Below are 23532 nucleotides of genomic sequence, written 5' to 3' on the forward strand. Positions count from 1 at the left end.
AAAAGTATCAACTTCTTCATTAACGACAAGCCTTTTTTTCTCCTTTGACAGCCCACTCCATTTTTTATCCTTTAAGAAATAATATGATACAGAAGTAATTAAAAATAAATTGTATTTTAAATGTATTTTATACTAAAAAAATGTAAATAAATATGAGAATATATATATACATAATATACATATAAATGTATATATACAATGTATATATATATGCAATGTATATATATATATATATATATATATATATATATATATATATATATATATATATATATATATATATATATATATATATATATATATATATATATATATATATATATAAATTAGTCTTTTTAATTTTGAATCTTATAAATATATATTGAATCTATATCTATAGTTTATATCAATATCTAAATTTAATATTATAAAGTATAGCTATAAGTATAGCTATAAGATTATAAGAATGTTAAAATCATATAACTTTTAATATTTATAAGCAATAATTATAGCTATATTTTATAATATAAAGTATAGATATTGAATCAATATAAATTTATATATATAATTTATATTTTAAGACTAAAAACTAATTTGATATTTTTACATCTTATTTATTTAATACTTACTGTTTTACTTAGCATATAACTTTATCAGAGATATAAATATTAAATAAACTATTGTTAAAAATAAATGCAATAACAATTTTAAGCATATATTTAAACACTAATAAGTTATAATCAGTGAATTTTTTATAAAACAGTCACAATATAAACATCGATCAATCTAAGTCTCATCAAAAGCAGGCATTTCAATTGAAATGCCTGCTTTTGGTGTTACAACGACAGCTTACCGCTATCCGAAAGCCAACTCTGGATTTGTGTTGGCAAAACTATAATGTATCGCCATGTGTTTACCGAAGCTGGCATGCCGATTTAAAAACGTATCCACAACGAAGCGTTTTGCCGTTTTTCAGCCAACGTCGGTAAGCCAACACAAAATCGAGAAGCGGTCCATCATCGGTTAGCCAGCAGCGGCATTCCGCATTAGGCATCACAGTGGGCCAGCAGCGGCATACCGGCGGCGGCTTTACGCATTACGGTCCGCTGAAAGCATGTTTGCTGGGTTATACGTTACTTTTGATTTGCTGATATAAATAAATTTGGTTTACATTTTTCTATGAATTTTATGCGGAGTTAGATATCTAGTTAATATAGATCTTTGCTCTCATTTCATTTCCCGATATTTGATGTAACTCGTTGTTAAAATTTTTTATCCAGAAGTTAAACTGAATTAGGAACCTTGAATGTATTTTTTACCAGAATTTTAAATAAACAAATTTAAGTGAAAAGGAGCCTAATAAACGTACGTAAAATTTGCAAATTTTTCAATTGGCGTCTGAAGATTGCCGTAGTCCCCGCTCATTTTAATTACGCCACTGTGAGTTAGTTAAATCGCTGAGTTTAATTTTAAAAAAAAACAAAAATGTTATATTTCCTTCAGATAGTTTGTAATTTTAACGCATCTGAATACAAAACGTTTTTTGTTACAATTAAAAGTGAAATAAATTCATAACGGCGTGGTGTGAGCTAAAAGTGGTAGTTACATTAAGCATTATAAATTTTTATTTCAGTTGTCATAGCTTAAGAACCAATAAAGTTTCGTTAACTGAGTTTTCGCTTCGAAAAGAATATACTCATGATGGGGGTTTTTTAGAAACTCGTTGTAAAGTCAGAAAGTGTTTCTTAATTTGTTACTTCCTTCACACAAAGACAGTACATATGTATTTATATGTGATGACAAATTGTCTCCAATTAGAACATGTTTTCCAGGAGCTTTTTTTAGTTTAGGTAACAATAAAGATTCAAACCAATCTGTAAAACAACTGGAGTCAAACCATCCACTCTTTGAGCGGTTATAACGTGCTCCTTTTGGTCCATTTTCTGTCCAAGCTGTCCACATCAAATCAGCTTTATATACAATATATGGAGAAAGGATATGCCCTTTTGCATTACCACAATACATCAAAGATGTAGCAGACTTTGTTAAATTTATTATCCTCTCAGGATATTTTGATCTTCGCTTTGTTATTACTAGTTTATTACCAGGGTCATCTGTTAAATTAGTTTCATCGTAATTCCAAATGTTTGATGGAGGAACCCCTGCCAGTTCAGGAGTGATATTATCAAAAAAGTTATTAATAGTAACAGTACCTACTTCTGCCCTCTTTCTTTTAATGTTACTTGCAAATCTAACACTTAGTTGTTCATTTCTCTTAAGGAATGATTTTACCCATTCAATACCAGGCATATTTCCTGCAAATTGCCTAATAAACATTCCTTTACAGTCTGCATAAGACTTCACAATACTTCGTAAATCATAACAGTCAACTGGGAATCTAAAAGAAGACATAGCTATAACATAGTTTGCAAAAATTTCTTCTTCAATTTCACTAAATATTGTGCAACCCCCCTGGTTTTTTATTATGTAAACCTTTCAATTTATTTTTTATTGTTGATAGAGGAATTTTAAAGGTTAAGCAAGCATCTGTTTGTGTTAAATTACCACTTCTTACTTCTTTTAAACATTTGGTTAATGTTTCCTGGGTGTATGGAATATAATCACGACTCCCAGCAACACGTTTATATGTTCTTGGCATGTTTTCTTTGGTATAAATATGATTATTAATTAGTATTTTGTCCTAAAAACCAAAATTTAAAATTAAATTAATAAAATTTTATCTGTAGACAACATTTTCTGAAAAAAAAAAATCAAAAATATTGTGTTGAAAATCAAATAATTACATTTTTTCACTAAGGTTAAAGTCACCCCAAATTGTGGCCAAAGCCACCCCATAAACTTTAATTAATGTTATTTTTAATTAGAAGTGTTATAAATTTGGCAACTATTGTACAAAACTCATCCTATATAAATTTACTATTAGTTATAACATCACAACCCACTCAAATATTAACAGCATTTTCAACCAACTCACAATTTTGCAGCATATAAATTTAACAGTTTTTATAGACTCTAATAAACAAACAAAAAAATATATTAATAAATCCGCAAACTGCAATTAATATAAGTAATAAATAAACAGAATAACTTTACTTTTGAGATAAACTTAAATTTGGAGGAAGCCGCAAAAGTACAAAGTAGTTTTTAAAAGTTAAACCTTTTTTTTATAAATTAGCCAAAGTTACCTACCAGGCCAAAGTCACCTCATTTTACGGTAAATATCTTGAAAAAACAGTTTATTTAGTTCTGTGGTAAACTATTTTGATTTAAAAAATTAAAGAACTTTATGCAATCATTTATATTATTGAATATCATTAATTCAATAATGAAAGTGTATTATTAAATCAATAAATAAATCACATTCTAACAACATATTTCTTGATGATAAAAATGATTGCATGAAGATCTTTCAGTTTATTTCATCAGTAAACATAAAATTGCAATAATAATATATTAGCGAAAAAAAAAGGGTTACTTTCCCAAATATTCATTAAAGCATTGCTTTCAAACTCACAGAGTTTAGCCAATTTAAATGCAAGTGGGATCTCATAGCCCCATAGCTGCATCTGAACTCAATTATTCAGTTAAAGTTAAATTTTTATTAACTGAAACTGGAGAATAGTACTTTAACAAAGAAAAATACAGAAGGAAATAAGAAATAACTTACAAAATAACCACATACTGTTTTACACATCTTTTAAATGTTCTGCGTTGAAGATTGTCATTGAATTTTTCGATCCTCCGTTTCATGTAACCAAAGCGTCAATAATTCTGAACCAAAATGTGCCCAAAGGATGGACAGGGGAGGAAGGAGCACCGAAGGAGCGAACAAAATGAGCAAGGAGGGAGTGGGGTTGGTTGAATTCAGATAGTTCGCGAGGTTATGCCGCCAAATCATTTTCTTATGCAACTGAGATATGCTTATTATGATTTCAGTTTTAGAAAGAGTTTAAAATGTTGATTTATATGGAAACATATATAAATAATCAGTCAACTAAATAAAAAATCAGTTGCTACGGACCGTAGCCATTATTAAAATTTGAATTTTTTAAAGTTACTACTGCGCTTGCGTATAATAACTTGGCCTAGGTCCTTTAATTTTTTCCATGGTAACGGTCTTAGCAACAGGGACGCCTGCATTTTGACCCCTTCTCTGGCTCAAATAAGCGAATTTTTGTTTCTTGTTGTGTTTTGTTGGACGTGAGTTATGCTTTAATTTCTTCAACAATTAGTGATGTGCATTGTGATTTACGGAAATTGAGAACAATCTGATCTGTAAGTGCATACAGTGAAAAAACCTCCTAAATGTAAAAATATCTCGAGTAAAAGTGTTCATACTATCAATGTTTGTATAGGATTTTATGAAAACAATAAGAAGTTTTATCCTAATCATGTTCAATGTAATCGCAATATAAATTAAGCTGTCATTATGTCAGTCGCCGCGTTTTCATGTCTTTCGCTTGCAGAGATTTTATCGATTTTTAGTGTGGTCTGATTCACGGTTTGTAGATTTGGGGTCCTAATATCAATGAAATACCCTATGAAAATCCTTTTAAGGGGTGATAGTGCATGCCTATGGGAGCCTAAAATAAAGGGTTTTGAAATCCCTCATTAACATCCAAAGCATAATTTTGGTCAAGAAGTTTATAAGCTTTTGCATACCATAATGCGATCTATTTAAGTGCTTAAAATGCTACAAGACATGCTTTGTTTAAACAATATATATATAATAAAATGTAATGCATAAAAACAAAACTTTTTTATTTTAAAAGCTTTTATCCAAATATGCATCTTATTGCTGTTCCGATGTATCATGAGAAATTCTCAAGTTCGAACTTTGCCCCTAGGTTAAAAAATTACCGGCCAGTAATTTTTTCGGGAAATGGCAGTAATTATTCAAAGAAGAAAGCAAAATGTAAACACAGTGAGCGCTTTTTAAATAAATTTAAAGATGCCTAAATTTGCAAAAACTCATGAAGATTGCAGAAAACCTTTTTGTGTTATATGCATGAAAAAGGGTAATTAAGAGTTGACTGAAAACTCTAAGTTGAAAATTCTTCAACTGATTCAAACAGACATAGATTTCAGTGATGAAAGAGTGCCTTTGGCTACTTGTGTTTCATGCAGATCTCAAATTGGAAAACTTTGTGCTGGAAAAATCAAACATGTGCCTAAACTTTTTTGACTTCAAGTCAATTTCTATCAAACCTACAACCAGAGTTTCGTCAGTTTATGAGTGCCTTTTATGCCAAATTGCCAAGATCAAAGGAAAGGAAAAGCATCCGTTTGACAAAGTCAAAGAATCCGAGGAAAAAGTTCCAAAGCAAATTTCTCAGAGTTCTGAAAAGCGCTGCACAAAGTGCTTGTCAATTGTTGGCCGAGGACTTCCTCACAACTTCACCATTGGAACTTGCCATGAAAACCTGAGAAAAATGGCCACAGATGATCTCGTAGGTGCAGAGCAAGTGGCTGCAGCAGTCTTAGTATCCTAAAGCTCATCTCCAAATGGCACTATTAGACTCAGTCAGCCTTGTGGAAAACTTTTGCCATTGAGGAGAGGTAATTACTTCTATTGTCTAGTTAATTATCATAGTATCATTATGCTAAATTAAAGGCACTCAAAATGTTGATTCACAAACATTTAATTTATGACCTGTAATAATTATGAGAAAAAGAAATCAGAATGCTTTTATATTAATTAAAATGCTAATTGCAACTGCTTTTATTGAAAATTCATCTCTTAATTAATTATCCTGCTTCAATTTTATTTCATCAACCTAATTTTACTTTAAATCATTCTCATTGCAAGAATAAATATTTTTTTTCCTAATGGATGTTATTTTATTGTTTTTAAAGGTCCGTCATCGGCTCAGCAGCTATTCAAAGAACCATGGTTCAAATTCAGCAAAATACAGGACTTTCAAAAAATGGCATGCGAAAACTAGGTTCAGCACTAAATCAAATCAGCCCAATTAGATTGGTGGAGCCAAGTTTTCCTTTGAAGTTTGCTCAAGCCGGCCAGAAACTTAATGAACAGTTCATGGTCAGCAACTTATGATTGGCAGAGAATGGTCAAACTTGTCAAGTTGTGCACTGCCAGAGCCTCAGCAATCTTAGTGATATTTTCAAAGCATCACGAAAACTATCAGAATCTTCCATTTTAAAACTCGGGATTGATGGTGGTGGATCATTTCTGAAAGTGAGTTTCACTCACATTGTGTTGGAAGAAGATGAGACTTCTCCACACAGCCCAGTACAGAAGACAATCATGCTGATGGCACCAGCATCAACCAAAAAAACGAGTGTTAAGCAGCAGATGCTGATAGCACTGTCACAAAACACTCCTGAGAGTTACCAGAATGTGAAGGCCATTTTCGACCTCATTCAAGTCAAAGAAAAATGCCAAACAGGTTCTTTGGTTGTCTCATGTGACCTAAAGCTGGCCAACATTCTTTGTGGCATTCAGTCTCACAGTCGCAAACACCCTTGTTGTTGGTGTGATGCTGCATCTCCAGGTCTTGAAAATTGTGGACAACTTCGGACTTTTGGCCAGATCAGAAGACAGCATTCTGAATACATCCCGGCAGGAGGAGATTCAAGAAAGTCGAAGGAATTCAAAAATGTCATTCATGTGCCTTTGATTGAATTTCAAGATAACAAGTTTGTCCTTGAGGCTATTCCACCAATGGAGCTCCTTTTAGAAAAGAAAATTTTCTTCAGAACATGCCTTTTCTCTGTAATCCATTAATGTAAATCCAAGGTTGTAACAGAACTTGAAAACGAACTCACTTAGAAAATAAATTAGTTAAAGAATATTGGTTTGAATTTTACAGGCTAATATGTTGTGTTTTGTAAAAAAAATGCAAAAAAAATTTTTTTCAACAAACTTTTTGGGCTACTCATAGCCTAAATGCATGGGTATTTCGTAGTAAAACATTCAAAGCTAAATAAGTCTGTTGGATTTTAATCCAGGATTTTCAAATCACTCATTTTGTGTTCCATATGACATGCACTTTCACCCATTAAAAGGGTTTCCATAGGGTATTTCATTGATATAAGGACCACAAATCTACAAACCGTGGATTGTGCAGCGTAGTTTTGGAATTTTTAGTAAAGTAGAAGTAGGTATGTGCGTTTTTTTTCTAACTTTTGAATCAGTTTTATATATCTATTTTCTATGTACCTGCCAAATTTTATTAAAAAATAATGACACGCTCATACTCTATTTTTGCACGCAGTAAAGGTACCAAATATTCTTCTGTTGGAGGGGTTGGGGGGGATTCAAGATTATGAACCTTTTGTATATTTGACTTTTTTATTCATTAAAAAATTGTTTTTTTAGAAAAATGAAACTTTACTTAAAATATTGGTGATTTTTTTAAAGTATTCAAAACATGATTTACACACAAAAACACACAAAAAAAACCTTATTCTGTTATTAGTTGAATAAAAATATGACCAAAGCAAAGTAATGCGCTAAAAATTAAACAATGAAGTTCTATTATATAACCACCGTAAGCCGAACGCTAATTTTTTAAGTTGGTTGCAGCTTTCTTAAGCATTCCTTACAATGAATTTTTGTCATTTAAGTGGGCATAACTTTTAGAAGAATCATTAGTTTTTTATGAAATTTTCACCATCGTTATACTGATTTAAAGCTCTTTACAATCATGTAAAATAATTAAATAGCAGAATAGTTTAAAAATTTTGCACACATACCTAGTAGAAGTGAAAAAGTTGAGCAACGTGAATGTTTTCGACTTTGTTTTTTTTAGTTATGCAACCGTGAGAGCTTTTTCTTTGTTCTAAACTTTGCGCAATCTTTAGTATTTAGTTGTTAACTTGGTAAGTTTATTTTTGTTTTGAATTATTTTTCTTATTGTTAAATTATTTAGTTTTTGACTAAAGTTTGATTGGACAATGTCCAATCAAAGTAACAATTGATTTTAAAATGTCTGTGTCAATAAGTATAAAGCATGAAGGCAATTTATTTGAATCATTATTTTTTGCATTACTATTTTTACTGCTATGTGATAACTTTTTTGAAGATGTTGATGTCAAGATATTTGATTGAGTTGAGTTAGTGATTTCCAATTTAGAAGTTAAATTGATGCTGACTGTTGATGCTGAGGAAAATTGATTTCCTCTTAAGTACTTTTTTTTGAAAATCCTGTTACCACCTGCTTTCCTTCTTAAATTTGAATCACATTTATTTTTTCCCATAATAAAAACAAGCACGAGGCACAAAGTATAACTCAAAGCTGATTTTTCTATAAGTAATATATGTAAACATAGTAATTGTACTTAAAAATCATGGCTTATTTAGGAAAATAAACATGAAACAGTTACTGGCACCAGTGTCAAAAACTAAAAGTAAATGGCGCAATATTCTAAAACGCCTATTTTCTAATATAAACAACCCGTTGCTAAGGCCGTTGCTAAGAAAATTATTTAACTTCACTGTGAAACTTGCTATTTTAGAGCATTTTTAAATTCACTCCCTATAATGATCTATATATATTTAGAATGTAGAATGTTTGGGCTTCAAGAATATGCAATTTTTGAAAAATCGATTTTTTTGATTTTTTTTAGTATAGGACCACCTTAAACTTATGAAGCCATTGCTTGTTAGGTTTTCGTTCTTTTTTTTATTGCACTCAACCTTATAAACTCTTGATAAGTAGTTCTGATTTTATGCTCCAAAGCAAAATACAGCCCAGTTTTTATGTTGTTTAGTTCATAAATTTTATTTATTTTTATCATCTTTTGTTTTTTAGTTAGTAGGTTATCAACCGATATGATGTTTCAAAGGGCTGTAAAGGCTTAAATATCAAATAAAAAGACAGATAACATTAAAGTATGCATTCCATAATTATGACTAATAAATTTACTTATGCTTTCAATAGCTTTATTTTTGTTAAAACATTTGGTATGAGTAATTAAGTATCATAGTGCGTCTTTCGGGATGATAGGGGAGGGGGAGTTAAGATATTTTGAGTACTTCAAAGGAGCGGTTTTATTTTCCTTTTTTTTTTTTTAAATTTAGGTTAAAGATAAAAGGGATATGCTCCATGCGAAGAAGAAAAATTTTTCTTTTATTGTCTTGAGCTGAGTAAGGTTATTTAAACAGGAGCGCACCCTTGTACAAGTACATACGCAAATTGAACAAGAGGAGGTAAATGTGTATCATCTTCGAACATAAAGATTTACCGAATAAGTTGATTTTCGACAGGACATGATATACTTGTCTTGTAAGTATTGGTATAAATGTAAAATGCTAATAAATAAAATTCCATTAATATTTACCACCAAAGCAGTAGAGGACAAAACTACATGACTTATGTAATGATCTTATAAATTTTTTGATGGAATGTTTCGTTTTTACATTTTCATGTCTTCCAATGATTTCATTTAGCATTTCCTGCATTTTTACCAGTCTAACGACTTTAAATTTTTTTCCTATGTATTTCAATACTTAATTTCAGTTTAATACTTGTATTATTAATTATCAATTTAAATCGCGTTCCGGCAAAACGACATCCAGAAACGCATGCTTGCAAATGGAGTGCATAATCGCATGGAAGCAAATGGAGGACGAGCTACAATGCTATTTAAAAAGGTTGTGCGATTAAGGTTACTATTTTTGAGTTCTTCGTATTCTAGTACAGTTAGTTGGCAGGGGAGAGTATATTTAGTTTTTGTTTAGTTTATTACATTTAATTTACATTATATCAATTCAGTGCAAGCTGTGTTATGTACACCGCTAAACATTTTTTGTAACTCATGAGTTATTCATTTTACAGAGGTCTTACTGTAAGTTTTAGTTCTATGTATATTTATTAAAGTGCATGCCTTAGAATTGTTAAACTGCATAAAGATAAATTTATGCTATTTTCCAATTATGACTGTTGTATCCAATGAATGTTTTTAGATTATTTACTTTCAAAGTAACTAATTGATAAATTTCATAAAAAGTAAAATATTATTAAGAAAAATTCTTTAATAGTTATACTTAAAAACGTTTAATCATAACCAATATTTTTGAGAATGTTTAATCTAAAATTCTAGAGATGATTCAGCAAAAGAGGTTATGTCATTCATATACATATGTATATAATGTCTTTGGGCTGGTCTTTGAAAATAAGTATCTACTTTTCATATATCATTTTTTTTATAGACATTCTAAAACCAAAAAATATTTCAGCAGTGTATTTTATTCTTTCTTTCTAAAAACTTCCTCTCTTTTAAACTAGGCAAGGTGAACTGAAAGGTGAGGTGAAAGCAACTAAAAAAATATAAATGTATAACTATAGAAAACTATTGCAGAGAAAGAGGGAGGGGGAGGTTAATAACTATTTATTTATTTTGAAGTTTAGTTATTTTTGCGAAGAAATCATAAGTCTATCATCTCCAAAAAGTTACAGATTTGATATCAAAATGATTGGTTTCATTTTTCTTTCAAAATTAGTGTTAAGGTACTAAAAGTAAAAAAGAAAACCTACCATTACAAAATATCAGTAATTTTTCACTCTAACATTTTCATGTCTTTCATTCTTTGCTCATGAAGTTTGTTTACTCTCTGTCGCTCATTATAAATTTTTGTTCTAAGTTTTTGAATATCAACATTATAGCGTTCGCTGAATTCCTTCATTTGGTTTTTTGCTTTAAAATAATAATAACTTATATCTATTTAGATTTACAGTTAATTCATAAAAAAGTAGCATATATATGTATTTTTTGATTAAAATTAAATTATCAAAGCACTGCCTACAACTCACCTGGAAAAGTGCTCAAGTTAGTACCATTGATAAATGATCCAAATGTACTGTGAACAAGCTTGACTTGTTCTGCACTCCATTGAAAGTATGATCTCCCTAAAACAAATTTATATGTTAAATACTTAATAGTCAGGTCACTATGAATGATAATATAGAAAGGTTGATTTTACATTTTAAAATTCTTTTAGATAACCAGATATGCTAACTACAAGTTATTGCACATAATCCTATGAACTTAGGTATATATTTTTACAACCTTCATTTTAATTTGTTGAAATAGCAATATAAACTTATATAAATATGTATTCTTAAAACAATATTGAAAAAACATACCAGATTTATTCTCAGCTACTTCATTATTTACAACCACATCTAACAATCTTGTTTTTCTGAGTTGACCTGTATTGGAAAGAAATATTCAAACCATATTTACATGGTGTTACTTTTTACACCAGTAACATTATTTCAGTAGGGCATAAAAAGGTCAATTTCTTAGGGGACCTCAATAACCATATTCATGAAAAACTCAACTAGGATGTAGTTAGGTTTTCAAGCAAATGACAAAAGTTTCAAGTTAATTTTTAAAAGTATGAATTTACCTTAGTTGATAATTTTTATATAACCTTCAAAGAATATTTTGTGTTTTAGAGACATTTTTGTGAAGAATAACATTGAGTATTTCATCCAGAAATCTTTTAAAATGTAACGCTTGTCCCCTGAAAATTTACTGTTCTATTTAGTAAATTTTTACTTGTGAAATTGAGTGATATCCCAGCTACTACTTCTGATAGTTTAAAATGCTTAAATTGCTAATTCGCTGTTTGTTTTTTTAAAAAGAACTTTATACTTTTTGATTAAAAAACCCCCAACTATCATCTTTGAAAAATTACAACTTTTTGATTAACAAAATATGATTTGTAATTTTGAGAAACAATGTACAAAAAAACTTTGTAAGATATTACCATTGTGTTTGATCAAAACCTTTAAAGAATATATGAAGTGTTTTTTTTTTGGCAAAATGTTTAGTGTGTAAATTTCTCTAAAAGCAAAGATACTTCTTTAAGCTGTTAAAAAAGGGAAAATGTTGAAGCTATAAATGGTTATCTAATTTAATTTTATGTGTTTAATTTTATATTAATTAAACCTACTTTAACAATATTTTCAGCAATATGATTTTGTTAAAAAGCATATTATTTTTTATTCCACTTCTTTATAATACAACATAGATATTTATAATTGTGCTTATCAACTTGTTTAGAATTTACTATAATTAAAAATAGAAGATAAAAGTAAAGCCATTTTAAAAAAAATGTTTATGAACAATAAATAAATGAGCTATTAGATACACCAATACATAGTAAACACTTTAGAGGTTTTTTAAATATTCTTATTTTTAATGCCACTACCAATGTTAAGGAACAAAGAGGATTTTCAGTCTTTGATTTTTTTTATTCTCATTATTTTCCCTCATTGATTTTTTAATTTTAATTTTGAGAAAAACTAAGAGAGAATCAAAGGAATAATCACTACATAAAATCCATTGTAAATACAAGAAGAATTTGGAACTTACCAGATTCATTTTGATCATATTCATTATCTCCCATTTTTCTTTTATTGATTTTATTTTCTAACAAAGCAAATCATTTTGATATTTTCTATTATCCAAAAAAGGTTCTTTAAAAATTTAGGTAATGATATTTTAGACTGCATAAATACTTTATAAACTTACTAAATTTATTATCAGGAAGCCAATCATTATCATTTTCCTCATTTTCACTACTGCTGTGCTCTGTCCAATCTGTAAGGATTATAAAAATTACTTTGCTCTTAAAATTTAATTCAAAAAATGTACTGCTGAATTTTTAAATTATAATTTAAATTATAATTAATTACCATTTTGAGAATGGTGATCACTAACAGTGGTTAAAGTTACTGTCTGACAAGTACTTGAAGGAGCTTTTTGTATTCCTTTGAAATAAATTATATTAAAAAAATAAAATCTCTTTGAACAAACAGAAGACTTAGCTATATTTTAAAGTATTTAGCATCTATTTTGTTTCACTTTTTTTTTTTTTTTTTTTTTCAGAATAATAATATTAAAGGAAAAAACACTGACCATTATCAAGATCTATCAAGTGTCGACCAACTTTTGTTATTTCAAGTAAAGCTGGTGGTGCTTGATAAACATTTTGGTTTATTGCTTGACTGTGGCCCATATGCTCGTAAAACAGTTCTCTATCTCTAAGAGGTAAATCCAGCATTGCAAACAACGTACTTACTCGATGACGGTTTGATGTTGCTGTAAGTTTATTTGAGAACTGCAATTTGTCTTTAATTTTTATGCAAATATTGTGAAGAGCATGCCACCCTGAGACATGGTTTTTGCTTCCCTGTGTACTAGGAAAAAGATATTGATTTTCTTCAGAGATACCTGCATCCTTTCGAATTTTAAAATCTGCTAATTTTCTAATTGCTTCAATAGAGTCTTTTGGAATAATGACTGGCACCAAATGATTGTTTCCCTAAAGTATATTTTCAGAGGTTGTATAAGTGATCTATCTTGAATGAATCTTATTAAGTAACTTATGTGTATATGCAGAATTTGACAGTGAACAGGACTATTTTGGGAACTAGAAATTCTAAAAATTTAGAATGATGAAGAAAAATAAATTTTCTATAATCATGGTCTACAATAGCCTGAAAACCTATTTGTTTGTTTACTCATAAGTAAAACTTCACCTAAAGAGCTTTATAACTTTTTATTAAACAATGCTAGTTTTATTATTTCCTTACAAAGGTTGCACAAAAATAGATAATGATAATCATTTCAGATTTTTTTTTGGCTGAGATTGTAAGAAGATCCCAAACTTAAAATAGAAAAGTAATAAAAAGTAGTGGTAGATAAGAGGTGTGAAGGATCAACAACAGAGAAATAGCCATTAGATTGTTGATTTCTGAAAATAATGTCAGATATACTCCTAAAACATTTGAGGTGATATTTACTACCATCAAGGATCAAGAAATTTGGTTAGTTTATGAAGACTTTTTCTTCATAGTTAAACAGTTTTATATTTTGTCATATTAGTGCAAATGCAAGGTTAAGTCATAATGATCTTACCAAAACCTTCACTGAAAACTGTGAAAATCTTGTTTCTTAAATATAGTGAGAAGCATTTTACCTTGGAAAAAGAGATAAGCTTATAAAAAAATATTAATGTAAGCAGAAGCAAGAAATTTTCAGAAGTGAAAGTAATTTGAAGTAATAGACAAGAAAAGCAAAGGGCTTGTTAAAAGATTTAAATGTGAAAAGTATAGCAATTGTTTTATATTACCAAGGGTGTATGGTAGCATTGAGAGGGTGAGTATTGCTATGTGGAGCTTCTTTAATTTTGTTTGAGCAGATTTGTGTAATATCTATACATGTTCAATCACAAGATTTGAAATCAATGATGCTCAATCACCAGATTTATAATCAATCCACTGTATTTAGGCTTGAAGGAGAAAAAAGTTAGTTGAGGTCAGAATACATTTCATAAGTAGTTTAATACAAGAATTGCATTACATTTAAAGAAGAGTTCTATCTGAAATTTGTAACAACCTTGTTAAATTGATGCCAATGAGATGTATAGTTTGTAAAAAAGGACATTGAAAAATATAATTGTATGCTTTAGTATGACACCCTGATGCTAGATTTTTTTAAAAACAATCTAAATCACTTTATATTTCTGCAAATAGTGCTTGAAATGTCAATGTTACAGAAATTCAGAGATTTTTGACTTTGGGTACTCAACTATTAAATGATTACTATCATTTTTACTAATTGGTAATTTTTAATACTTCTTTTCAAAAGATTATTTTAATAAAAAAAAACAATACCTTTCCAGTCATATAAGCTATTTGCAATGTATTTGTTAATTTTCTGTCAAGTTCGTCAAGCTGTTGAACTCGTTGAGGATCAACCCATGAGCCTTTTTCTGCATCTTTCCAATCACTTAATAATAACCTAGGAGAAATATTTTTAGTTGAATAATTTTTCTGTACAAACAATCTCCTTTTGTAACTTGTTTTTATGATTTTTATTTATTCAGTTTTTATTGATATTTTTGTTGTTCTGTTCATAAATTACTGTTTTAACTGTTTGATCTGACCTTACTGCTAAGGTCATGTTAAACTCTGTTTACATTATCCATTTCATTATAAAAAGATGTTAATTACTTCAATATTTTATTATTGAAAAAATTAATGTACAAAAATTTATGAAAAAGTTACCTTGCAGGTTCTCCACCACGCCTCGCATTAAGCAATGTTAACCTAGTGCACAACAAATCTCGAAGTTCAACGAATACATGGGTATCCCAAAATATGTACCCATCAGTCATTACTTTGTTTACATTTTTTAAGATATAGTTCTTAAGTGTTTTAATATCATCTTCGTCTGGCAAGGAAGCTGGCTTCCTTAATTTTTGTTGGCGTTTTTTGTTTATGTCATAACTTGCATCCCCAAACACAAATCCTTTCCAGGTATCAAAAACAGAAATAAATAAGTCTATTTCTTGGACTTTTTCAAGAACCTCTTTATTGTTTTGCTCAAATGTGAGGTTATTGTTGTTCTGGGTCAAAACTGTTCCTTTCATTATTTTTGCAGATTTTTTAATTAAAGATGAAAGAACAATTTTGAGGCCAGACTTCAAATATTCCTCGTTTGTAGTGTATTTATCGATTGCTAATCTTAAATAATCAAAGTTTACTCTATTAAACATGTCCATTGAGTTGTTATATTTTTTAAGCACACCTTCAATGGAATTAAAAATTGAGTATAGGTGTGCTAGACGTCTCATGTCATTCCTGACTGATTTTAAGACTTCAGACGTCTTGTCACACTTTCTCTTCATTTTTTCATGTAATCGAAGTCCTATTGTTAAGATGTTACTGTCTTGTTTGCAAATAAGACCAATGCTGTCATTTCTTAGATTTGATAGAACATCTCTAACAAAATCCTCCGGAAGAGACACTGCAAAACTATTCTTTAGTAAAGATAATGGAACTTGCAATGCTGGTTTAGAAGAGTTTGAACTGCAAAGTTTAAGGTGGCGACTTATAAATCTTTTCGAGAAAAATCCATTGCAGCTTCCACACATTTCAAGATTTTGTGGGATTTCCTCTTGGGAGTGAATTTTAATAGGTACTCTTTCTCTAAATTTGTTTATTTAAAAGTAATAGTATAGTGAGTTAAAATGTTTTATAAAATTGTTTGCTTAAAAAATCTATGTCAGTTAAATAGCAAAAATATTCTCACCTTTGAAAATTAGGCTCTTCTAATTTAGCTTGTTCGATGTTGTAATTTTTTATTCCTTCTTTCTTAAATAAATCAATCATTTTTATTTTTTCAGGTTCAGGAAGTTTAAGAGCAACTTTGACTCTTTCATTGTCTTGGTGTTTGAGCTGAATATGTCTTGACAGCCTTGTTTGAAATTTATTGCAGAATATACATAGCCTTGATGGTTTTCTTGTTTTCTTTGTTAATAGTTTGGTCTAAATTATTAAATTTAATTTATTTTTAGAAAATTTTTTAAATTTATTGAGAAATAATAATAATGAAATAGAAAATGAATTAGATTACATTCTCAGTTATATTCTGATTGCTTTTGGTCTCTATCAATTCTTCTACACTTGATGTATTTAATAGTGGTTCCTGGAAATAAAATACTAATTAAATTTAATTTTTAGGCATGGTATTTATGTTTTTGTAATTGCTTACTTTTAAAATCATTGTAGGTTTTTGTGTGAAAACAATAAAGAATAAATTTGAATGCTTTAAAGCATAAATCATTTGATTTTGGAGCATTTTTTGTAATAATTTTATTGTATCATGCAATTATTATAATGTCCTATTAGCGCTTATCTGTACTTATAAAATACTTTAACTGTGCCAACTGAGTGTCTGAGCATTGTTTGGTAAGCTTTTTGTATACATATATATCTTTTTTATTTGTAATGAGTTTAAAGTAATAAAAGAATTTTTAATGAAGCTTAAAGTACTAAAAATATTTTCAATGTTTGCTAAAACACTGTTACTGTATTTTTAATGTAAAAAAGAGGACAGGAAATTGTTAAGTCAATAAAAAAATTAAAATGTAGCACATCCTTATATTTGAGTGTTTATATAAGTTAATGTATATTTATTAATTTTTAATTTTACAGTTACAATACGAAGTGAAAATTTAAAAGCAGTAGATCTATAATGGAAATTGCAAAGTTTTAAAACAGCTTTAGACTTCTCTAAAGGTTAGTGGTTTATGTCTAATAAATCCTACTCTTTCTCATTGGGCAATTTAATCACTTAGAGAGAAAAAATACTCACTTCTGAACAAAAGGAGTTCAGTTCACAAATTTTGAAGTCAATATCATCTAAGAGAGAAGAATTAATCATAATTATCATCATGTGTTGAATAAACATTATGCAAGCAGCTATTTACAAAGTAGTTTAAAAGCCTTAGATATTTCATATAAGTTCAATTTATATTTTTCACAGTGCATCTTCTTTGAAATATTCAATTTAGTATGACTTACCGGTTTGCTCTCCTAGTGTCAGTTCACTGTCTAAATTGACTTGGCATGGAACACTGTTATCTATAAATATATTTTAAAGTTTATGTGTGTTTTCACATGATTATTTTTAGCAAATTGAACTTTGTAAAATGCATATATTAACAACCTGTCTGTTCATTTATAACTTTCTCCACTAATTCGTCTAATAAGTCTGGAGAACTTTGAAAACTGCAATCTATTAATGCAAAATACTTTTATTATAGTTATAGCTGACTTACTTGTGATGATAAATGAGGTAAGTTAAATTTAAGTTTCTACTTTAAAGTTTTTTAGGAATAAAAGTTACAGTGGTAATACATATCTAAAACTATTTTAGTATTATTTGGAAGTATTTGGCTTAAGTAGTTTTTTCATTTTTCAACTAAATGCCAAATAAAAGATTTTTTAAGTCATTTAGTATGCAACAGCTATGATTGGATGCTGAAGCATGTTTCCCAGTTGACTTTTCATAAAGTGTATTTTAGTTTCTCATATATATACAACTCACTCTTACAATTTTCTTCAGTTGGTTCATCTTCATCAGTTAACTTAATGGAACCTTTAGACAATATCTCATTGTTATCTGTAAAAAGTTTTAGATATAGTTTTTAATTATAATTTATACAAGCAGATTAAAGGGACAACTTATAGTTGTAAAAAGGCATAAAATATTTACCTTTAATGCAAATATCAATCAACTTGTCTAAGTTTTCAGAAATTTCTAAGTTGCAATCTGGTGAATCTAAGAAAAAATTTTCTTAGCTCATTAATTTTATTAAAATAAAATGCTTTTTAAGCAATTGTTATTAGTAGCATTTCCCCGCAAGTTCAGTTTTAAATTCTTTTGGTTATGATCTGAAGTTCTATTTTAGGCCTATCAAAGAGTATGAAAATGATAGGGGACGCAAACAACAAAAAAATATATCTCATCCCTCCTCCTTAGCATAAATTAGTTGATATCCAAAAATTAAGACTTAAACCTTGATTTTTACGCAACAATTCTTACACAATATTTTTTTTATTTACCGACTTTAAAACTGCGAATCCCTTAAAATCACTAGCTGCTTGACTGGTTTGTAAGTCTTTTCAATAGCGTGATATTTTATTTACAAATGCAGAATTAAGGTTAAATATTTTAGTTTGGAGCACAATTTTATTATGGTAGTGCAGAAATTAAGTTAATAAGGTCATTTAAATTTGTATAACAAGTGGTGTCAATAAATAAAATTGTATGTCATTGTTTCTTGAAAGAAAAACAGCAAAGTTTGGTGGTGAATATTGAAGTAAGCAGAACTGGAGGAGTGTGAGGCAATATCGATCAAGATATTCAATCCAACAGATTATTCTGAAGGAACAAGCGATGCCATTAGTTCTCTCGTATTTTTGAGTATCAAAGATATTTGGAATTTGATGTCTCTTGCCTTGGTTTCGGTAATATTAAGAAATATTAATTAGTTTTTAAAATACTTGCTTACCTATATACTTTTCTTTGGGCTCTTCGAGCACTTTTTCAGAGTTATAACTTCTTAACTCTGGAAATAATACCAAAATATTATATCAGTATTAATATATCCATCAATTTGTATTAATTATTTTTGCATTTTATTTGTTACATTAGGCTTGATATTATGATCATGATGAGAAGCGAGTTTAAACCAGTCTAAGAGTTCATTTTGAACCATTCGTTTATTAAAGCTAACAAGATTGGTTAATATTCACTGAGGAAAGATTTATTCAAGATTCTTAAAGAAGTTTGCTTATACCCACCGCTTAATGAGTCGAAGATAGGTTCAAGTCTCACAAAACATCGGTAATTTCGAGGTTCAATTTCCTTAGACGTATTGGGATTTCTTTGGCTTGCTTTTTTCTGAACCTAAGACGTTGAAAAAATGAAATTAGCTGATTCATTAAATTTGAATTGTTGGAAAAGAATTTCTTTCCTATAATCAAAGCTCTAACAGACTTACCATTGTGCCTATGCTTTTCAGGGGTCTTATTGGTTTTTTCTAAATTTAAAAAGAATCTGACCTAAATATTTTTTTTACACTTGAGTTAGGGTGAATCTGCGAGTTTTGTTTTTTTTTTTTTTTTGTTTTTGCATAATTGAACTTAATTAGATAATCTACCTGTCGCCAATGTAAATTTTTTACTCCATAATCATAGCGTATTTCTTCATCTGCTTGAATATTTCTCAAAGCAAAAAGGCAAAGGCGTGGAGTGCCCTCTACTATTATTTTTTTCATTTTGGCATTTGCTTTGCTAATGGGAGCATCGTTGACATATCTCCCCAATCTTTTGCTGTTTGTGGCGTCAATGCTAAAAGATTTTAGGCGATTAGTAAAATACGTTGTGACAAAAAGCAACTTGTATAAGAGTTTAAATTAAATGCTTCACCTAAGCTTTTTGCCATTCCAATCGAAGAAATAAACATAACATCCGCGGTTATCTTTAAAGTGTTTCGATAGGCTAAGTTCTCCTTTTTCTGCGTTTTGCAAATTTCCAGCATATTCCAAAAGAAAACTACCTTTCTCTATTCTTTTACTTGTAAATACACCGAATCCTAAAACAAAGTAATTTTTTTTCTTTGTAAATCTTTTTTTTTTTAATAAATCAGCTTTACAATCGTCGTTTTCTAAAGAATGAAAAGTACCTATTTCGTCATTAATGTGCTGAGCGTAAAAGTGTTCTGGGTCTTCTTCTCGTGTGCAATATTTACCGGCAATATCTTCTTGATTTTCTCTCTAAAATCAATTTGAATATCGATGAAAAATAAGAGTTCCTACGCGTATAAACTAGTTCTGGTTCACTTGTTAATTTTATTGTAAAGCTAATATAACTAGCGAACGAAGCCTAATAAAACTATTGAAATTAATTACGGAAACTGAGAGATTCATTTAAATTACCTCAACTCTTCTCTCCTTTCTTGAGGACGCTAACACAATCTAGACAATATTTTCAAATTGCTATTTAAGACTTCACAAAAACAGCCTGGTGTGAACGTATATACTTAAAAATAATGCTCAATTTTAAGTCTTCGAAGTCAGCAGTTATCCTACTATAAATAATCTAGAAAATTCGTTTTGAATGCTAAATAGCTCAGTAAACAACGTTTTGGTATTAATTTAAAGCAAGTCCTTGTATGAAATACAAAGAATTTTTACCTGCCATCATTTTCAGCACCAATTCATTTTTTAGTCAATGGCCTTAAAATACAGGTTTTTAGTTTGAGGTTATACATTTATGTTCTGAGAACATTACTAGGAAGTACTTATTAAATTTAAGGTGAAAATAACTGCGTTCAAAAATAAAAGAGTTAGAAATTCTTTTTTTAGGTAGATTTTCAGCGTAGTTCTTCATAGTAATAAAAATCTATTGATAACTTCATGAACAGGAAAGTTGCTTTAACGGATATTACACAAAAGTATTTAGCGTCAGTTGTGATAAATAAGCTCCCTTCCCACAAAACATTAGATTTTAGTTTATGTTTTACTAAGAATGTAGTGACAAAAAAAAAAAACGGGAAAAGGACACAGAAACAAAAAAATTAAAACGTTAGCGCAGAAGAAAAAAAAGTAGGTATACAGAACACTTTTAAATAAAGACTTAAGAGTTGGAAACAAGTTTCTCACTTACTTGACTTTTAAAAGTTTCTTTAGTCATCCTATTCTTATTTCCTTGCTTTTTTTGCATATATGTTTGTTTATATGCACCATCTAATAAGCTTGTTCTTTTTATCTGAGCTTTATGAATTTATTTGTCTATTTTTATTAATTACTTAGTCAAAATTTTTCTTGTAAACTCTTAATCATACTTAGGTAATTACATTTTATTAAAGAATCACCTGTGTTTTGTAATATTTCTTATTTAAACACAAAACATAATATCGATCACCATACTTGTCGGTCAATACTGAGCGATCAGTAGTAATATTTAATATATTGATTTTTGAATATTCGGATATTGACGGAAAAAGGAAAGATTTCGTAATTTTAAAACAATGAGATTTTTCAAGATTTTTAAAAATCAAACTAAATTACCAAATAATATAATTGAATTTAAAAAATCACTATCCGATTTTAGATATTATTACCTGAAAAAGCTTTCTATGAATTAAAAAAATAACAACTCAAATTTTACCATATTTGTAGTTTCCATTTGCGTGACAATATGTTACTTTTACTTAAAAATTTTGTGAATGTTTGCTTAATAATTTTAGTTTAATTTATTTATATAAAGGTTGTGTTGCTCTGACACCTGCTTAGTTACTCAACTTCGAAATGCGTTGCAATGTCAGCGCATGAAACCTCCTTAGTAGCCAGAGATGAGATTAAATACATTAGGGTGACATTTTTAAAATATAGTTGTTTATTGTTTTGCTTGCTTAGTTACCTATCTTCGAAACGCGCTATAAGGTCAGCGTAGAAAACCTGTCAGCGCACGAAATCGTCTTAGCAGCCAGAGGTGATATTATATACATTAGGGTGACATTCTGAAAATATAGTTGTTTGTTGTTTCACTCGCTTAGTTACCTTATCTTCGAAATGCGCTATAAGGTCAACGCATAAGACCTATCAAAAACTGTTGCAGTTTAAGGAAAATTTATTTTTATTTAAAAAAATATGCAGAAATGCTCTTAGAGAATGTATGTAAAAAGTCAACATTATGCTGAATTTGAAATATGTGTAACATTTTTCGAATCATATTCACGACTTGCATGTCGAGTTTGAGGAAAATCTAAATTCTTCACTTTTATTGCTAAATTCAGTCCTTAAAATGTAAAGTTGTATACTTGTGCGCAATCTTTGCTCCTTACATTTCTTTTAAGTCTTTTATGTGATTACTGTAAATTATGTAAAAGTGTATTTTTATTTCTTTTTGAAAATATATTTCTTACTGTCTAAGGATATTATATATTCTAAGTGAATACCGTTTGCAATGACCTGTGTTTTATAACATTTTTACAAACACGAACAGATTTTCAAAGATATTGTTATCGATTTAAAATGTTGGAGAACTATTAGATTTTTATGTTGATGATCTTATCGATTTGTACGAAAAATTTACGCAATTTACGCAACGAAGTCATTGTAGTTCATTTACTAAGGTAGAAAATAAAGTAAAAAGCAAATAGCTTGTTGTGCAAAGTTTTAGTCAGAGCGCATCATTTTTTTTATGGTACGCACTAATAAAAATTTCAATCCACTTTTTACAAAAGTCAATCATGTGTTTGCATTCAACAAATTTCAAATTTCAAAAAATTTCATTTAATAAAACTTTAGGTACCCGTCGAGAGATGGGCTTGGCGAGGACTTCGTCCTATGGCTTCAACTGGTTGGGGACTCACCAGCTGTAATTATGAAAAATTAAAAAAATTTATTTTAATTTTTCTCATGGCTTTAGTCGATTGCTGTATGTTTTTTTGTAAATAGATATATTGGAAAATAATTAACTTTTTTCTAACAGAAACAAACGTTGCAATGGTTGTTTTTTTTTTAAAAGAAACTTTTTCTTAGTCACACGCAAAGACAATAACAACAAATATTCTGCAAGAAAGGTGGCTACCTGAAACTTCGCCCTTTTCCTTGCAGTAAATTTTTGGTGCCTTTCAAATTACAGAATCACACTATCTCAAACGCTTTTAGTCAGGAATATTTATTACTGATTGCTTAAATAAGGCAACAGAGTGATTTAAATAAGACCATATTCAGAACTTCTTTAGAGCTCATTAAACTGAGTTGTAAGAGTCTCGATAAAATTTGTATAATACGAAAGATTTTATAATATGATGTATTTCAAATCATTTTTAAATGCTCAGCTAGCTTTGTCAGAGATTTACTTCAAAACAGATGCTAATTTATTATGTTATTTGCAGAAATATGTAAATTATCGGAACATTTATATATTTGTTAATAAGTCCTATCAATCAGCTGATTAGTTCCTCTCAACCATTAGCAGCTACTGTTTCTCTTATAAATTCTTGTAAATCATCGTTCATTATAGATTATTTGTGACGTAATTGAGAATTAAACCGGTTTGTATAGGGCAAAACTATCCCCCAAAAAAACTATTTCCATCATTTTATCTTAAAATAAACTGAAAGAGTTTGCAGTTTTTTTAATAATTTTACTTTTATTTACTCTTTTTTTTTATTTAAAAATACAGAAAA

At 29.0% G+C, this 23532-nt stretch overlaps 3 protein-coding genes across 5 annotated transcripts; all 3 read right to left on the reverse strand.

Annotated features, from left to right (window-relative positions):
* Positions 1-831: 831 nt before the first annotated feature.
* Positions 832-2667, reverse strand: LOC149885478 (uncharacterized). Its single transcript, XM_090092621.1, has 2 exons — positions 2555-2667; positions 832-2377 (listed from the first exon to the last, which is right to left on the reverse strand). Exon 2 carries the CDS (start codon positions 2314-2316, stop codon positions 1711-1713), a length of 606 nt encoding a protein of 201 aa, XP_089948747.1. The 5' UTR covers positions 2317-2377; positions 2555-2667; the 3' UTR covers positions 832-1710.
* LOC149885479 (uncharacterized) lies at positions 2480-19048 on the reverse strand. Its single transcript, XM_090093280.1, has 20 exons — positions 18980-19048; positions 18842-18896; positions 18043-18108; positions 17881-17949; positions 17494-17562; positions 17349-17408; positions 17140-17186; positions 16399-16470; positions 16075-16310; positions 15048-15971; positions 14655-14781; positions 12895-13300; positions 12672-12746; positions 12508-12576; positions 12349-12405; positions 11112-11177; positions 10779-10874; positions 10503-10662; positions 3668-4301; positions 2480-2680 (listed from the first exon to the last, which is right to left on the reverse strand). The coding sequence occupies exons 1-18, from the start codon at positions 19046-19048 to the stop codon at positions 10526-10528; spliced, it is 2700 nt and encodes an 899-aa protein (XP_089949406.1). The 3' UTR covers positions 2480-2680; positions 3668-4301; positions 10503-10525.
* Positions 18944-21695, reverse strand: LOC145180250 (N-lysine methyltransferase KMT5A-like). 3 transcript variants are annotated; one of them, XM_090092620.1, is made up of 6 exons: positions 21000-21220; positions 20270-20308; positions 20017-20107; positions 19761-19926; positions 19493-19682; positions 18945-19372 (listed from the first exon to the last, which is right to left on the reverse strand). In XM_090092620.1, the coding sequence occupies exons 1-6, from the start codon at positions 21054-21056 to the stop codon at positions 19313-19315; spliced, it is 603 nt and encodes a 200-aa protein (XP_089948746.1). In that variant the 5' UTR covers positions 21057-21220; the 3' UTR covers positions 18945-19312. The 3 variants fall into 3 exon arrangements, with proteins under 3 accessions (XP_089948745.1, XP_089948744.1, XP_089948746.1); XM_090092619.1 differs by lacking the exon at positions 21000-21220 and adding an exon at positions 21504-21695 and having other exon boundaries at positions 18944-19682; XM_090092618.1 differs by having other exon boundaries at positions 18944-19682.
* Positions 21696-23532: the final 1837 nt, after the last annotated feature.

The sequence above is a fragment of the Hydra viridissima genome, unplaced genomic scaffold (assembly GCF_058129835.1).
Source record: "Hydra viridissima isolate aposymbiotic clone 2 unplaced genomic scaffold, HvirCarnegie_v1 scaffold_7, whole genome shotgun sequence".
NCBI classification, from domain to species: Eukaryota; Metazoa; Cnidaria; class Hydrozoa; order Anthoathecata; family Hydridae; genus Hydra; species Hydra viridissima.

Coding starts and splice junctions, on each gene's coding strand:
- LOC149885478 (XM_090092621.1), bottom strand. CDS start 2,316: ATGTTTATTAGGCAATTTGCAGGAAATATGCCTGGTATTGAATGGGTA.
- LOC149885479 (XM_090093280.1), bottom strand. CDS start 19,048: ATGGTTCAAAATGAACTCTTAGACTGGTTTAAACTCGCTTCTCATCAT. Junction 17,187..17,348: donor GACACTAGGAGAGCAAACCG/GTAAGTCATACT, acceptor CTTCTCTCTTAG/ATGATATTGACTTCAAAATT. Junction 14,782..15,047: donor CGTGGTGGAGAACCTGCAAG/GTAACTTTTTCA, acceptor TATTTCTCCTAG/GTTATTATTAAGTGATTGGA.
- LOC145180250 (XM_090092618.1), bottom strand. CDS start 21,056: ATGCAAAAAAAGCAAGGAAATAAGAATAGGATGACTAAAGAAACTTTT. Junction 20,309..20,999: donor AAGAAACTTTTAAAAGTCAA/GTAAGTGAGAAA, acceptor AATATTGTCTAG/ATTGTGTTAGCGTCCTCAAG. Junction 20,108..20,269: donor GAAAGGAGAGAAGAGTTGAG/GTAATTTAAATG, acceptor AATTGATTTTAG/AGAGAAAATCAAGAAGATAT.